Source organism: Mirounga angustirostris, unplaced genomic scaffold, assembly GCF_029215605.1.
Source record: "Mirounga angustirostris isolate CCGP_5_RB_7025 unplaced genomic scaffold, mMirAng1.0.hap1 SCAF_10, whole genome shotgun sequence".
NCBI lineage: Eukaryota > Metazoa > Chordata > Mammalia > Carnivora > Phocidae > Mirounga > Mirounga angustirostris.
Genome location: NW_026991718.1, coordinates 4692941 through 4709591, shown reverse-complemented (window position 1 = coordinate 4709591; position 16651 = coordinate 4692941). Strand labels below are relative to the sequence as shown.

Genomic DNA, 16651 nt, shown 5'->3' with positions numbered 1-16651 from the left:
GGTGATTGTGTCTAACTGGACTGTTTGCCATTAGTAGATGAAGTCAGCATGCTATTTTTGTGGAAATTAAACTACATTAACTAATTGCCTCTTTTATTTCTCTCTTTTTTTTTTAAGATTTTATGTATTTATTTGAGAGAGAGAGACTGAGAGAGAGAGAACATGAGAGGGGGGAGGGTCAGGAGGGTCAGAGGGAGAAGGAGACTCCCTGCCGAGCAGGGAGCCCGATGCGGGACTCGATCCAGGGACTCCAGGATCATGACCTGAGCCGAAGGCAGTCGCTTAACCAACTGAGCCACCCAGGCGCCCTTTATTTCTGTCTTTGATAATGTTCCTATTTAATTCTGTCTGATAAAATCTACTGCAGTCATTTTAACTTGAAAGATCCTAATGCCACTACACTACCTAGTTCCACATTTGAAAGACAACCTATATAGAGTAACTTGTCAAGAATGTAGCATTCTTTCTTTTTTTTAAAGATTTGTTTATTTATTTTATTGAGAGAGAGAATTTGAGCAGGGGGAGGGCAGAGGGAGAGAATCTCTAGCAGATTCCGAGCTGAGCGCAGAGCCTGGTGCCGGGCTTGATCTCACGATCCCGAGATCATGACCTGAGCTGAAACCAAGACGGTGACGCTTAACCAGCTACCCCACCCAGGTGCCCCAAGAATGTAGCATTCCTGAAGATGGCAGCATCTATGTATAGGCCAAGAATCCAACTCAGTGCCTTCCCATACGATAGGCAGAGCTGTGTATTGTACAACTTACAGTGGTTATTCTTGGCTTTATGGTACCCCAGGCGTGTTCTTCATGTAGGGTATGATGTGATCCATGCTGCCTGGTTTGTGGTGCTGTAATGTGGCAATGTTGATATCCAGTGGGTGGAGGATGGCCAGTGGGACGTAGTTCTAGCTATGAAGAGTAGAGGTCATGATGCAACTTTCCCTATTTTTCTGCACCCTCATTGCCCTCCAGCTCTTAGCCTGTTTGTAATTCTCAAGCTATGAATACTCGCTATAATCTGGAAAAAGGCCTTTTGAATTAGTAAAAGAATGAGAGTGTTTCATTGGTGTATTTTAAACAGGAAAACCTTTTTCAGGTCTTAAATCTGGCCAATTTAGACAGTAGATGTTCTTGTAGGTATTTCATAAATGTGTAGGCTAGAATTATGTGAGTTCAATAGATTTTTATGATTATAACATCAGATTTATTGTAGAAAATTTAGAAATTAATGAAGATGAAAGCTAAAATCACGAGTCATCTTGGGGCACCTGGGTGGCTAAGTGGGTTAAGTGTCTGCCTTTGGCTTGGGTCATGAGTCCAGAGTCCTGGGGTTGAGCCCTGCATCGGGCTCCCTGCTCAGCGGGGAGTCTCCTTCTCCTTCTCTCTTTGCCACTCCCCCTGCTTGTGTTTTCTCTCTCTCAGTCAAATAAAATCTTTAAAAATAATAATAGAAATAAAATCACCAGTAATCTCAGTAAACAACATTTTAATCACTTCCTTTTAAACTCTTTTTTGCTATGTATGGAAGGGAAAGGGGATGTGGGTGAGCACTTTTGAATCTTCTGTCTTAATTAAATGTTTTCCTGTGTCATTCTAAACATTTGTGGACAGTTTTATTGCCTGTATATATATCCCACAATGTAACCATTTAGTAATTTAATTATAGATCCAGTTTTAGATATTTAGCTTTTTCTAGCTTTTAGTTATTTCACGTTTTATTTAGTCCAGATTTTAAGCCTTTTTATCCCTGCCTACTCTTTATACATTGTACCGTCTTTGTAGGGTAACTGCTTTGGTATGTATTCTGATGTGTCTTATGTTTTCAGTGTGGCCAACCCAGCCCACCAGACTGGCTTCAAATGTGGTTTCTGTGACTAGAGGAAATACATTCCCCAAATCCTATTGTTAAAGATGTTTCTTTTACTCTTAATGAGGGCTCAAGATAAACTTCATCCCAATCTCTTAAGTTTAGAGAAATATATAAATGTTGCCTGTTGGTTAAAAATCTTCACTTCTCTTCCCTCATTGAGACTTAATTCTTTTATTTTGGTTATGAGAGAAGCAGAATCTTAGGTACCAGCCCTTGAGAGCACTTGGAGTTGAAGACTATGGGATGAATTGTACTCATTATTGAGTCATTCTAAAATTGTGTAGGTTTGATTAAAAATAAAAAGTAGTACTTTTATAATTTCAGAAATGAAAACTGTATTATTCAAATACATAGAAAAGGAGGATGAAACGAATCTGTATGTAGCATAGTGATTGCTGGTTACAATAAATACAGTTCTCCTAATTCTGGAGTGTGTTTGGATGGAGGAAAAAGGGAACAAACTTGATTTTACCATTAGGTTTCATTTGAAAAAATTAGAAAGTGACTTAAAATAAAAGTTTATTCATTTGCCAGACTTTTATTTAGTGTTTACTGTGTTCCAGGTACTGTCTTGAGTAGTGAAAAATTTAAATGAAAAAACAACGTAAAAGTTAACCAAAATGTTACAGTTGATATAATTTTCCCAAAATGTTACTGTCCTTGGTCCTGGCACTCACAGTTTGGTTCACTGTACTTCCCAGAGCATGCTTGGAAAAACCTTTTGGGAGATGTAAAACTATCTTTTTAATGGTCTGTCTGTCTCCTGCAGAGATCTAAGGAAGTCATAAACACTGAGGCTATCCCTAATACTAAAATACAAGCCATCAGCCGGGGACTTAAAAGAAAAAGAAAACCTGGTAAGCCCTTTCTTCATATGTGCTTAGGGGTGTGCAATGGAATCTTAAGTAGATTCTCGAGAAGTTGTCAGAGTTGTAAACAGGTCATCCAAAGTCAACTTAAAGTGGGTAATCGTTGATGGTAAAATTGGAAGTAAATGTCTTTAAGCATATCCTGTTTTTATCCTGCTTATGGTTTTGAGTTGCTTTTCCAGTGGAGCAACTATTATACAAAAAATCTTAATGGAGTGTATTCCTTCTTATCTGTCGGCATATGTTTCTCTGTTCTATGTCCTCTATTCAGAATATGATTTTCTGTGCTTTTAAAGAAAAATGCTTACTTTCTGAAATGGTTCATGTATGGAATTGTCAGGTTAGGCAAGTTCAACGTGATGTTCAACTTTTAGAAATCTATTTCTCACATTGAATTTTGAACACACCCTTTTAAAATAGGAAAATTATGTTCCTTAAAATAATCTCAGCATGGGTGTGCTTTGAAAGGTAATCTACTTCATTAATCCAGTGAGTACATATAATTAACCATTATTGAGAAGATTCTGAGGTGAAGTCTAACTGATGCTTTTTATTTCTGTGACTACCTAGGGCCAGATTCTCCAGTTTGAAACCAGGCTAATGGTAGTGGTGGATTCTTATAGGTGAGGTAGCTTTAAGGACACACACACATGAAATACAGACATAAAAGTGTTCGTGAAATATCTCTATGAAATACATTGATATTCTTAGATGAGTAATAGAGAGAATGCCTAAATGGCAATTCGTGTTTCTGTTTAACCTTTAACAGTGACTGTTTTTATTAGGCTAGAAGCTGGTTACTTTTTAACTAAATTTTATTAGCGTAAAACTTGATTAATTTGGATTTGACTTAAGTAACTAAAATGTATAGTTTCAACTTAAATTGCTGCAGTAAATTTAGGTGCTTCAAATTAGCTGTCAAGAATCTTACATTCAACTTTCTGACCCTGCATAGTTTCTTCATCTGTAAAATGAGAATGTAATACCATTTGTCACGTAAAACAGAAACTCTGAATTCAAAATACGACTTTACCAGTTTATAAGAGCCGTGTTCTGGAAGAAGAGTGCACACAGGTACAGTTTGAAGAGTTTAAACTTGCGCAACTTCAGAATGCATCAGAATTAGAGGCTTTCTCTTTTACTTATATATAATCCAAGAAATTGAGGTAGTCAGCAGGGTGAGGAGTAGGAGTCCTGTGACATTCTGCAGGGGAGGGGGATCTTGGGGTCCTAGTAACAGACTTCATAAGCTAAGTATAAAAGGTGCTGATAACATGTTTTTCAAAGAGTTGTAATATTTATCCAGCAGGGAGGAGTAAAACATTAGGCTCTTAACAGATGTTAACATTTTCTTTACCTTCTAGTTCTCTTTAAACACGTAGCTCTGTCTGTGGTGGTGGCACATTTCTTCACAGTCTCTTAGGGTTATTTTGAGGATTAAAGAAAAGGACGTGTTTAAAATACCTAGTACATACCTGATGCCTAGGCAGGGCTCAGTAAGTATTAGTTTCCTTGCTTCCAATGTCTCCCTGTAGCCTAGAACTATTTCCAGAAAAGCAGAATGACATCGAACAGTTTATTTTCTCTGTATGTTCTTGTTGCTCTTTCCTGCACTCCTGGACCATCACATCTTGGCTTTTGTTCATTCATTCTCTAAATACTCATTGTTCCCTTTCTTTGTGAGTTGGAACAGAGGAGGGGAGAACCAGAGGCTGAGTATTGAGCACTCTTTCCTTTAGGATTCTGCTGGGTATTGTCCAGTACAATACATTTCATTGTTCAGTACATACTTTTAAAACTTTTCATTTTTTAAAATGGTGACTATTCATTTTTCTGCCCTTTACATTAATATTTCAGAAAAATTGTAGACAATTTAAAATATTTAAAATCTGAAAAATAAAAATGGGGTTTAGCTTTAGCATTTGTGTACATATTTGCCGGATTGGAAACAGGAGTATAAGGATGGAAACCCTATTCAGGAATACAAGACAATTCCAGCTGTAGTGTGTAAAACACAGTTATAACTCTGTAGTAGCATGTAGTAAATAGGAGTGCAAATGTCTGAAACCATGTTATTTGTCATTTAGAGAAAGGCTGGGATTGGTATGTGTGTGAAGGTTTTCAGCAGATACTTTATCAACAAGCAGAAGCCTTAAAGACCCTTGGAGTAGACCCAGAATTAAAGGTAAGTCCATTCGTGTCTAGATGTTAGCCTTACATTCTGTTTGAAGAACAATAAGATTTGGAGTGAAACTAAGGAGAAAAGTGGGGTTATCAGTAATGACACTAGCTCCTGGAAGAATCATTTTTTTCTGATGTTTTTGCTTTAATCCTTTTATTAGACCATTAATTCCCAAAGTGTGTTCTACAGGATATAAGTAAGCAGTACAACCAAAAGAAAACCAAAAAGGTTTTAATCTTCAGATATTTAGGAAAGATTGGGTTAAATGAAGTAAAATAAATAACTTTGCAGACTATTTGGTGTCTTTTCTGTGTTAATGTGCTTGTTTGATTTCCAAAGGGATATAGTATACAGTATTCACAATTTGAGAACAAAATCCTTTAGTGTGTGTATATGTATGTAGCATTGATCAGGACTTGAGTTCCAGAATGTGCTTTGGGGAATAATATATTAAACCAGTGGTTCTCAACCTTGAAAGTATACCGGAATCATCTGAAAGGCTGGTTAAAACAAGATTACTGAACCGCATTCTAGAGTTTCTGATTCAGTATGTCTGGAGTAGGGCATTCCTAACAAGTTCCCAGGTAACACTGAGACTGCTGGTCCAGGGACCACACTTGGACTTTGCTGCCCCTCCAGAGTACCACAATATCCCTGCTGTTGTGTGAATTTCATGTTTCTTCATCTGGTTGAAGCCATTTCAGGAATTCCTTAAAAAGCCAGTTATTTAGGGGCGCCTGGGTGGCTCAGTCATTAGGCGTCTGCCTTTGGCTCGGGTCGTAGTCCCGGGGTCCTGGGATCGAGCCCCGCATCGGGCTCTCCGCTCAGCGGGAAGCCGGCTTCCCCCTCTCACACTCCCCCTGCTTGTGTTCCCTCTCTCGCTGTCTCTCTCTCTCTGTCAAATAAATAAATAAAATCTTTTAAAAAAGCCAGTTATTTAGCAACAAGTGGTTATTGCACACTTACTTAGTGCCCATTATTGGAAACCAGGTGCTAAGAGATCCAGCCTAGTTGGAGAGAGGGTTTTATGCATATGTGGAATGAGTAAACATGAAATGATAGGACAATGTGATCATAAGTGACATTAAGGGCAAAAAGAGAAGGTAGAAAGATCAATGTGGACTGAAGTCACCAAGGAAAGATTTATAAGGGAGCCTTTGCTGTTCAAACCAGTGTTTGGGGCAAGCCAGCAAGAATGCCCTCTAGGTTGATGCATGGCCTAGGAGAACTCTGGGCTGACCCTGAAAAGTATTTTAGGATTTAAAAATACAAAAACATGAGAGACCAGATGGCACCCATGGTGGTAGTCTGGGGGTTTGTGAAACTGATTTCTTTCAAGTCATCCTATGTTATAAATGCTTTGTAATTTATAATTTCATATAGTTATACCAAATAACTACAGTAGGGTTTATTCCTATATAGTTTTCTACCCACTTCATCAGGGTTAATTCTGAAAACAGTTTGTCTGAAATTAGCCGATGAACATAACTGTTTAGACCTGACCATTTAAATGGCACAGGAATGGCATTATGCTAAGAACACAGACTCTGGAATCAAAACTAACTCCAAATCCTATTAATGGATTTTCTACTTATTGGCTGGGTCATTTTTGGCCAATTTACTCAGTTTCTTTAGTGGTAAAATGGAGATAGTGGTTATCTTGCAGTGTTGTATTAGAGCTAATGGATGCCTAATACCTAGTAGGTGATGAATAAATAGAAAAGTTGTTTTGTTTTGTTATCTTATTTTACTTCCACTTGGACCCAATAGCAGCTCTGCCTCTAACTAGAAGTGTGGTCATATATAAGTTGCTTTCTTTCTCTCATTCTTAATATACTAAACTTACAAAATTAAGCGATTCAACTAGGTGATCTTTATGGAATTAGTCTCTTCTTTAAAAATCTAAGATTATGAAGAATTTATTCAGTGTTTCCCATATACCTGATTTTGTGATGATAATTCTTTTTATAGGTAGAAAGGTAAGAATACATTTAGATGGAGGGCAATATATAAAGTATAAGTGGTATAGATGTACCAGTGTATTTGTCATAATCACTACTCATTTCCCTTCTACCTTAGGATGAAGTTTTACATAATTTTTGGAAGCGCTACCTTCAGAAGAGCAAGCAGGCATATTGTAAAAACCCAGTTTATACCAGTGGAAGAAAAGCTACGGTAAGTCACAAGTCTGAGAAGCAGGATGAAAAGCCATTTCTAGTGTGAGGTAGAGATGAAGACAGGTTCAGCCTCATCTGGATTTATGATGCTTGTCAGAATTGTCAGTGAAGAGGTTTCTCTTATAGTCCAGAAGGACAGGGTCACTGATCTAGAATTAATTTTGACTTCTTACTTGACTAGTTGAAACAAATTTGTAGTTAAGTTCTAAATAGAAGCTTAAGGACTTTCCATTAATTTATAGTATTAGAAAAAAATTTTTTTTGCGTGTTTTTCCTTTTGCTTGGAATACCCACCTCCTGGTATTTCATGATTCGGCTCAGTTATCTCTACTCAGCAGTCTTTATGTGAAGAAAATAAGTCTGGATGCCTCACTACCCCCTCCCACATCCCCCAGAGCATTTATATTTTTAGTTTGCATTTAACTGCTTTATGAATGTGCCATGGGACATTTTACTTGGGATAGGAGAAGATTCCACCACTGAGAAAGGCAAGTTTGATAAACTGATAGGTTTGATGTGTAGTGCTTAGTCTTCAGGGCTGAGAAGAGATTCTGAATCTATTTGACACACATTTCTTAAGAGCTTGGAGACTTGGCCCAGTGTTTCCTTGTTTGGTTGGGGTTGCCTAGGTTCCGCATGCAGAGTTGAGTGATCCAGGACTGAGAAACCCGGGTCTGGGAGAAAGGAATAAGTTCTGAGAATGAGAAGTTTAGAGGAGCTAAGCCGTGAGAGAGACAATGATGGAAGGGGGACTGACCTAAGCGATTAGTGTAGGAAACTTCCTTTTTTAATCTGGGACAGTGCATTTAAATAAACTCAAGAGGAATAACTTGAATTTACTAGAGCAGACAATTTTATAATGATAGAGTTATGAAACATTATCCCCTCTTGATTCAGGAGGCAGGTGCTTCTCAAGAAAAACAAAAGATATGGGGCTCCTGGGTGGCTCAGTCGTTAAGCGTCTGCCTTCGGCTCAGGTCATGATCCCAGGGTCCTGGGATCGAGCCCCACATCAGGCTCCCTGCTCCACGGGAAGCCTGCTTCTCCCTTTCCCACTCCCCCTGCTTGTGTTCCCTCTCTCACTGTGTCTCTCCCTGTCAAATAAATAAATAGAATCTTAAAAAAAAAAAAGAAAAAGAAAAACAAAAGATGCTATGTGGTTCTCAGGTGACACTTTGAAAGAGAATAGAAAAGAAAGAGCCATCCAGGCTATTAAGAATCTGATCTTGGGGCACCTGGGTGGCTCAGTTAGTTAAGCATCTGCCTTCGGCTCAGGTCATAACCCCAGGGTCCTGGGATGGAGCCCCATGTCACGCTCCCTGCTAAGCGGGGAGTCTGCTTGTCCCTCTCTCTCGGCCCCTCCCCCCCTTGCACACACACACACACACACTCTCTCTCTCTCTCTCTCTCTCTCTCAAATAAATAAAATCTTTTTCAAAAAATCTGATCTTTAGAATTACATAGCTAAGGTATTGGTTGGTTATATTTGTACATTGGGGGTTTGCCTAGCACATAGAAAATTTGAATCAGAACCTGGAATTCTCTCTGACATTTTAACATTTTTAGGTTAACTTAAAATATTTAAAAAGGTTTTGTTAACTTGAATAAACACCTGTCTAAAGTAATATTAGCATCACACTAAAATCTTCTTGATGAATAAATAAGCAGTAAGCACAATTTTAATCTGATGTACAAATTGGTAATATAGTGTTTATTGCAGAGTACAGCTATTTTGAATATACTCTATTTTGGTTTTTGTTTGTTTGTTTTTTGTTTTTTAAGATTTTATTTATTTGACAGAGAGAGCACAAGCAGAGGGAGAGAGAGGGAGAAGCAGGCTCCCTGCTGAGCAAGGAGCCGGATGTGGGACTCAATCCCAGAGCCCTGGGATCATGACCTGGGCCGAAGGCAGCCGCTTAACCGACTGAGCCACCCAGGTGTCCCATACTCTATTTTGAAAGGAACAAGTACTTTTAAGTTAGAAGCTTAGTCTTTGGGGTGCCTGGGTGGCTCAGTTGGTTAAGCTTCTGCTTTCAGCTCAGGTCATGATCTCAGGGTCCTGGGATTGAGCCCCACATCAGGCTCCCTGCTCAGCAGGGAGTCTGCTTCTCCCTCTCCCTCGTCTTGGCACTCTCCCTGCTTGTGTGTGTGCATGTGCATGCTCTCTCTCTCTCTCTTTCTCTCTGTCTGCCAAATAAATAAATAAATAAATAAATAAATCTTAAAAAAAAAAAAAGAAGAAGAAGCTTAGTCTTCTCCAGTATGGTACTGGCACCAAAACAGACACATAAATCAATGGAACAGAATAGAGGACCCAGAAATGGACCCTCAACTCTATCGTCAATTAATCTTCGACAAAGCAGGAAAGAATATCCAATGTATAAAAGACAGCCTCTTCAACAAATAGTGTTGGGAAAATTTGACAACCACATGCAGAAGAATGAAACTGGACCGTTTTCTTACACCATACACATAAATAGACTTAAAATGGTTGAAAGACCTAAATGTGAGATAGGAATCCATCAAAATCCTAGAGGATAACACAGGCAGCAACCTCTTCGATCTCAGCAGCAGCAGCTTCTGGCTAGACACGTCTCCAAGGCAAGGGAAAGAAAAGCAAAAATGAACTATTGGAACTTCAGCAAGAGAAAAAGCTTTTGCACAGCAAAGGAAGTAGTCAACAAAACCAAAAGACAACTGATAGAATGGGGGAGGATATTTGCAAATGTCTTAATCAGATAAAGGGCTAGTATCCAAAATCTATAAAGAACTTATCAAACTTAACACCCAAAGAAAAAATAATCCAGTCAAGAAATGGGCAGAAGACATGAACAGACATTTCTGCAAAGAAGACCTACAGATGGCCAACAGACACAGGAAAAAATGCTCAACATCACTCTGCATCGGGGAGTGATCAAAACCAAAATGAGATACCATCTCACACCAGTCAGAATTGCTAAAATTAACAATTCAGGAAATGACAGATGTTGGCGAGGATGTGGAGAAAGGGGAACCCTCTTACGCTGTTGGTGGGAATGCAAGCTGGTGCAGCCACTCTGGAAAACAGTATGGAGGTTCCTCAAAAAGTTGAAAATAGAGCTACCCTACCACCCAGCAATTGCACTACTAGGGATTTACCCCAAAGATACAAATGTAGCGATCCAAAGGGACACCTGCACCCATTGTTTATAGCAGCAATGTCCACAATAGCCAAACTATGGAAAGAGCCCAGATGTCCATCAACAGATGAATGGTTAAAGAAGATGTGGTGTATATATATAGAATGGAATATTACTCAGCCATCAAAAAAAAAAAGAAATCTTGCCATTTGCAATGACGTGGATAGAACTGGAGAGTATTATGCTAAGTGAAATAAGCCAATCAGAGAAAGACAATTATCATATGATCTCATATGTGGAATTTAAGAAACAAAACAGGATCATAGGGGAAGGGAGGGGAAAAATAAAACAAGATGAAATCAGAGAGGGAGACAAACCATAAGAGATTCTTTTTTTTTTTTTTTAAGATTTTATTTATTTATTTGACAGAGACACAGCGAGAGAGGGAACACAGGCAGGGGGAGTGGGAGAGGGAGAAGCAGGCTCCCCATTGAGCAGGGAGCCCGATGCGGGACTCCATCCTAGGACCCTGGGATCATGACCTGAGCCAAAGGCAGACGCTTAACCAACTGAGCCACCCAGGCGCCCCAAGAGATTCTTAATCATAGGAAGCAAACTGAGCATTCCTGGAAGGGAGGGGTAACTGGGTGATGGACATTAAGGAGGGCACGTGGTGTAATGAACCCTCGGTATTATATAAGATGATGAATCACTGAACTCTACCTCTGAAGCTAATAATATACTATATGTTAATTAATTGAATTTAAATTAAAAAAAGAAAAAAAAAGAAGCTAAGTCTTCTCAAATATTCAGTAATTTCTTCATGCTTTGAATGTGACTGCACCAAGAATAGTAAGAGGCCTGCATCTGAATCCTGGCTCCACTACTGTGACTTGTGTGATCTTGGGTGAGATAAATTACTTAAAACTTCCAGAAAAAATGAACAAGCAATTATTATAAATCAGGGTAGGGTAAGGGAGATAGAAAATGGTGTGGCAGGAAAGGGTGCTATTTATGATGTGATCAGGGAAGGCCTCCCCTCCCTGATCGGGAATCTTAGGTGAGAGTAAGCCATGAGGGATATCTGGGGGAAGAAATGCAGAATTTCAGGCCTCACCCAGACCTACTGAATCAGAATCTGCATTTTTAACACCGTTCCAGGCGCTTCCTGTGCACACTAAAGTTTGAGAAGCCCTCTTCCAGATAAGACATGGTATGGTGGTGGCTGGGACAAGGTGGTAGCAATGGAAATGATAAGTGCTAGGATTCTAGATAAACTTTGGATAGGGTCATCAGAATTTCCTGATGGGTTGGATGTAGGGTGTGAGAGAAAGAGGAGTCATCAAGGATAACTTAAGTTTGGGGCCTGATACAACAGGTGGAACCGGAAGATCTACAGTTCCATTTTGGACATGTTAAGTTTGAGACAGCTGGTAGACATCTACGAGGAAATTCCAAGTACTTAGATTTATAGGTCTTCAATTCAGGAAAGAGGACTGTGTTAGAGATAAAAATTTGGATGTTGTTAATGTACATTATAATCATCACATCTTAAATGCCATTGTTTGGAAGATACACCATTATTTTATTTATTTATTTTTTTATTCTTATGTTAATCCCCATACATTACATCATTAGTTTTAGATGAAGTGTTCCATGATTCATTGTTTGTGCATAACACCCAGTGCTCCATGCAGAATGTGCCCTCCTCAATACCCACCATCAGGCTAACCCATCCTCCCACCCCCGTCCCCTCTAGAACCCTCAGTTTGTTTTTCAGAGTCCATCGTCTCTCATGGTTCGTCTACCCCTCCGATTTCCCCCGCTTCATTCTTCCCCTCCCGCTACCTTCTTCTTCTTCTTTTTTTTTTCTTAACATAACATATATTGCATTATTTGTTTCAGAGGTACAGATCTGAGATTCAACAGTCTTGCACAATTCACAGCACTTACCAGAGCACATACCCTCCCCAGTGTCTATCACCCAGTCACCCCATCCCTCCCACCCCACCCCCCACTCCAACAACACTCAGTTTGTTTCCTGCGATTGAGAATTCCTCATATCAGTGAGATCATATGATACATGTCTTTCTCTGTTTGACTTATTTCACTCAACATAATACCCTCCAGTTCCATCCACATCGTTGCAAATGGCAAGATCTCATTCCTTTTGATGGCTGCATAATATTCCATTGTATATATATACCACATCTTCTTTATCCATTCATCTGTCAATGGACATCTTGGCTCTTTCCACAGTTTGGCTATTGTGGACATTGCTGCTATAAACATCAGGGTGCACGTACCCCTTCGGATCCCTACTTTTGTATCTTTGGGGTAAATACCCAGTAGTGCAATTGCTGGATCATATGGTAGCTCTATTTTCAACTTTTTGAGGAACCTCCATACAGTTTTCCAGAGTGGCTGCACCAGCTTGCATTCCCACCAACAGTGGAGGAGGGTTCCCCTTTCTCCGCATCCCCGCCGATACACCATTATTCTAAATATCCCCAAGAAAGAAAATAATGCTGCAAATCAAACTGTGACATGCCCTTGGTTGTAAGATACACCCTGATGTCAGGGATACTAAAATATGGGGAAAAGGCAGTGCATTTTAGAGTCGAAAACAACATTGTAGGTAGTGTTTAAAACCACAAGACCAGATGACATCACTGAGGAGTGAAGACAAGGGGACCAAGGACTGAGCTCTGGGATAAAAGCAGATGTCTGGGATAAAAGCAGAACCTACAAAGAACTCTGAGGAGCAACTGGTAAATTAGGAGGAAGCCTGGAGAGTGAGGGGGCATTCTGGAATCCAAGGAGCAAAATGTTTCAAGAAGAGGGGATTGATCAACTGGGAAATGCTGCTGCCTGGTCAGGAAGGAAAAGGGCTAAAATTGGATGAGTAGAACAGTGGAGTCACAAGTTTGATTAGAATGAGGTATGAGATAGACTGGGAAGAGAGAAATTGGAGACGGTGAGTCTGGATAACTCTTCCAAGGCATATTGCTGCAAAGAAGTACATAGAAATTATATTATAGCTGGAGTCAAGGAAAGTTTTTCTTTTTTTAAGTGGATAAATGATAGCATATTTGTGTACTGATAGAAATAATACAGGAGAGAAGAGATTCTCAATGCGGAGAGGGAAAATAGAAATGAGGGATAGATAATCTTTGAGTAGAAAGGGTGGGATTGGGTGCCCAGAGGGAAAAACTGGCTTTTTTTTTTTTTTTTTAAGATTTTATTTATTTATTAGAGAGAGCATGCACAGGTGGTGGGGAGGGGCAGAGGGAGAGGGAGAAGCAGGCTCTCCACTGAGCAAGGAGCCCGACGCAGGGCTTGATCCCAGGACCCTGAGATCATGTCCTGAGCCAAAGGCAGTTGCTTAACCGACTGAGCCACCCAGGCGCCCCAAAACTGGCTTTTTAGATGTCAGCTTGGATAGTCCACCAGAAGAATCAGACAGAGAGTAGAGTATGTGGTCAAATTCCTGGCAGATGGTTGTCTGCATAAGCTTGTGGACGTTTTCTTCTGTGATTGCTTCAAATTTCTCAATCAGTCCATGCTTGTCTGCCAGTTTTATGGTGTACCTTGTTTCATATGCTCACCTTTAGAGAGGGGAGGTACTTGACAGATGACACAAGCATCTCATCCCTGATTTTTTTATTTTTTATTTTTTTGCTTTATTCTCTTGTGAATTTCCTTAACATGAGTCTTACCTCCTCTTGATAAGATTGAGTTTCTTGGTCTGTGTGGCTGATAATGTGACTTTTTAACTGTGATCAGTTTCCCCAAGGTTATGTCAGCTAATGAGGCCTTTAGATAGCCAGCCAGCTGACCTTTCTTAGGAACACTGTGACCACCATTTCAACAATACATGTGTGAAAAATTAAACAATGGTATCAGTTAGTATATCCTTGTCAGTTAAGTGTTATAAATAGTAAAGTGCCACAGGAGTTCAGGAAATCGAGAACTCATTGAAGAAGAGTTGGTTGGAAAGACTGCATGATAGAGTAAATAATGAATTGGAGAGAAAGAGAAGAAAGGCTAGTCTGGGCAGGAGAAATGGAATTAACAAAGATACAAAGCAAAAATTCCCAGGTAGGCTCAGTGAAGAGAAGCCAGCATTGTGCAGGAGTCATTGTTGATGTTTTTATTGGTGTGGCTACTAGGGCTACAAGAGAGATGTTAGTTAGAGGGAGAAGGAAGCCTAATGTGTCTGCTGGCAGCCTGTTCCCTTGCTCACCCTTGTCTGTAGCCTTTCTCCAGAAGTGTTCCAGGAACAGCTGGGGAGCACATTGTAGAGGTAAAAGTATTTTAGTTTTAGGAATGGCAGATAGTTGCAGTTCTCTAGAGTAGTTTACTTTATGGTGTTTCAGATAGGCAGGACTTGGAAGCTCATGGAAATTAATTGCATTTTAAATTCCAATGTAATAACTTTATGTGTGATATTTTGCAAATAGGTATTAGAAGATAACCCAAGTCATTCAGACTGGGATAGTGAGCCTGACCTGCTGAGTGACTTTAGCTGCCGTTCTTTTGTTGAAAGTGGAACAGACTCTCAGCCTGATGGCCGCACTCAGAAGCCTTTCCCCATCAGCAAAGCATCACAATCAGGTAAAAATGAGAATCAGACTATCTGGAATTTTAAAGCTGATAATGCGCCTTAAAAATAGTTTAGTCTAATCTTTTCATATTGCAAGGAAAGGAACTTGGCCTAGCAAGAAAGAATGATTTGCTAAATCATTTGGCTAGGAGAAAGGTAAATTAAATGAAATCTCAGTGCAATTTTTAAAAAGGTACATTGTTTCCACATGAGTATTTTTGTGTGATTTTTAAAGAACTTAAATAATATGTGGATCCAGAGAGAAGGAAGCTAGCTAACAGAGATCATATATATGTGGGCTCAGAATTTTCAAAGAAAAGTTGCAATAGCGAGATGATAGATCTTAGCCATATGGTCAAATAGGTAAGAGTCAAAGACGGTATGTCCAATTTCTAAGCATAGACTGAAGCACAACTTACCATATCATGTGTATGTGTGTGAGTTTTACTCTCTGATTTAATTCCATAATCTAAAATAGATAAGGAGTATGTTTAAGGTAACAGATACAGACCTTCTCAAAGTATTTATTCATGGTTTTTGTTGTTTCCACGCTACATTTTTTTTTTTTTTTTTTTAAAAACAACATGATGGAAAACAGACCTCTAAGAACAGACCAGGCTCTTATTATAGATTACTAGAATCTTGATGTGTGCTGACAGAGTTCTTTGGGAAATAGCTTCCAAACTGTCTGGTGTTAGGGATTGTGGAAATCTGGATTGTGTGGTTATATAAAATTTTCAACAAAACATTTTTTGTATGGACTGCTGCTTTGCAAGCCTCTTGCCCTCCAAAGAGTAAAAATTCCTTTTATCAGTATATCCGCATTACTTGCTGGACTGCACAGTGACACAGATATCAGATAAGTTACTTTCTGTGTCCAAAGAAGTAAAGAAGTTAGGATGATAGAATAATTGGGCAGCAGTGAATCTCTGGAGTTTCTGGCTCCATGCTTTCAGGCAGGCCTGAACTCAAATTGTCCCAGACAACTAGGACTCTCAAATCGTCCAAGCCTTTTAGAGCACCATGATTGTTTACCTATGTTAAGAGTTTTTGTTTGTGTGTTTGTTTTTTAGTAAGTGATGATCCTTACAGTTTTATTTTAGTTTTTACATTTAAAGTAACTACGAATATAACCCAATCAAAACTCTAAAATACAAATAGTCACAAAGAAAAAATCACCAGTTACTGTGTCATCCAAAAATAACCACATTGCTGTGGTAGATCATTCCAGAAAGTTTTTTATTCATGTATATATAGAGAGAGAGGGAAAGAGTTTTATTATTTGTTTTTACAAAAATGTGTGCTATTCTTTACATTTTTAATCAAAATCCTACATGCATGTAATTTAAAAATATTTATAAAGCTTGTTATGAAAAGGTTATAGTCCCTTGTTCCCCTAAATGTGCTGTTCCCAAGAGGCATTCATTTTCAGCTCTTCGGCAACTTCCTTAGCTCCATATCATATGCTTCTAGTACTACATCTTGATTTCTGCTTTTGGACATTAGCTGTTAAATTCCCACTATAAAAGATGAAGTCTTGGCTATTTCACACATTCCTCACTGCTCCTCTCCCCATGTAGTCACCAGCACACAATTGTGCATTTCTTTTTCTCTTTCTTCCCAATATAATTATAATTTTTTACTAGCCCAATATTTAACGTGAGCCATATAGCTTACTATGATTACATTTCTATACATATTTTTGTTTTCCCAGAGTTGATAATTGCCTTGTTATTTAGTTTTCTATTTATTTTATTACCAATCTATAATTTATTAGTAGTGTATCTCCACATTTCCTCCCAGTTCTGAAAATCTCTCAATTTCTT

General features: G+C 39.0%; 1 protein-coding gene across 3 annotated transcripts in view; it reads left to right on the top strand.

Annotated features, from left to right (window-relative positions):
- The window catches only part of TAF1B (TATA-box binding protein associated factor, RNA polymerase I subunit B), a 68364-nt gene that overhangs the window by 3974 nt on the left and 47739 nt on the right, over positions 1 to 16651 (top strand). For 2 of the 3 annotated variants that reach the window (XM_045884066.2, XM_064571823.1), the window contains 4 exons: positions 2642 to 2729; positions 4829 to 4926; positions 7003 to 7098; positions 14683 to 14836. In XM_045884066.2, the coding sequence (XP_045740022.1) occupies positions 2642 to 2729; positions 4829 to 4926; positions 7003 to 7098; positions 14683 to 14836 (436 nt within the window). Of the gene's footprint in view, positions 1 to 2641; positions 2730 to 4828; positions 4927 to 7002; positions 7099 to 14682; positions 14837 to 16651 lie in introns of those variants that run through there. The other variant, XM_064571824.1, reaches the window with a different exon arrangement.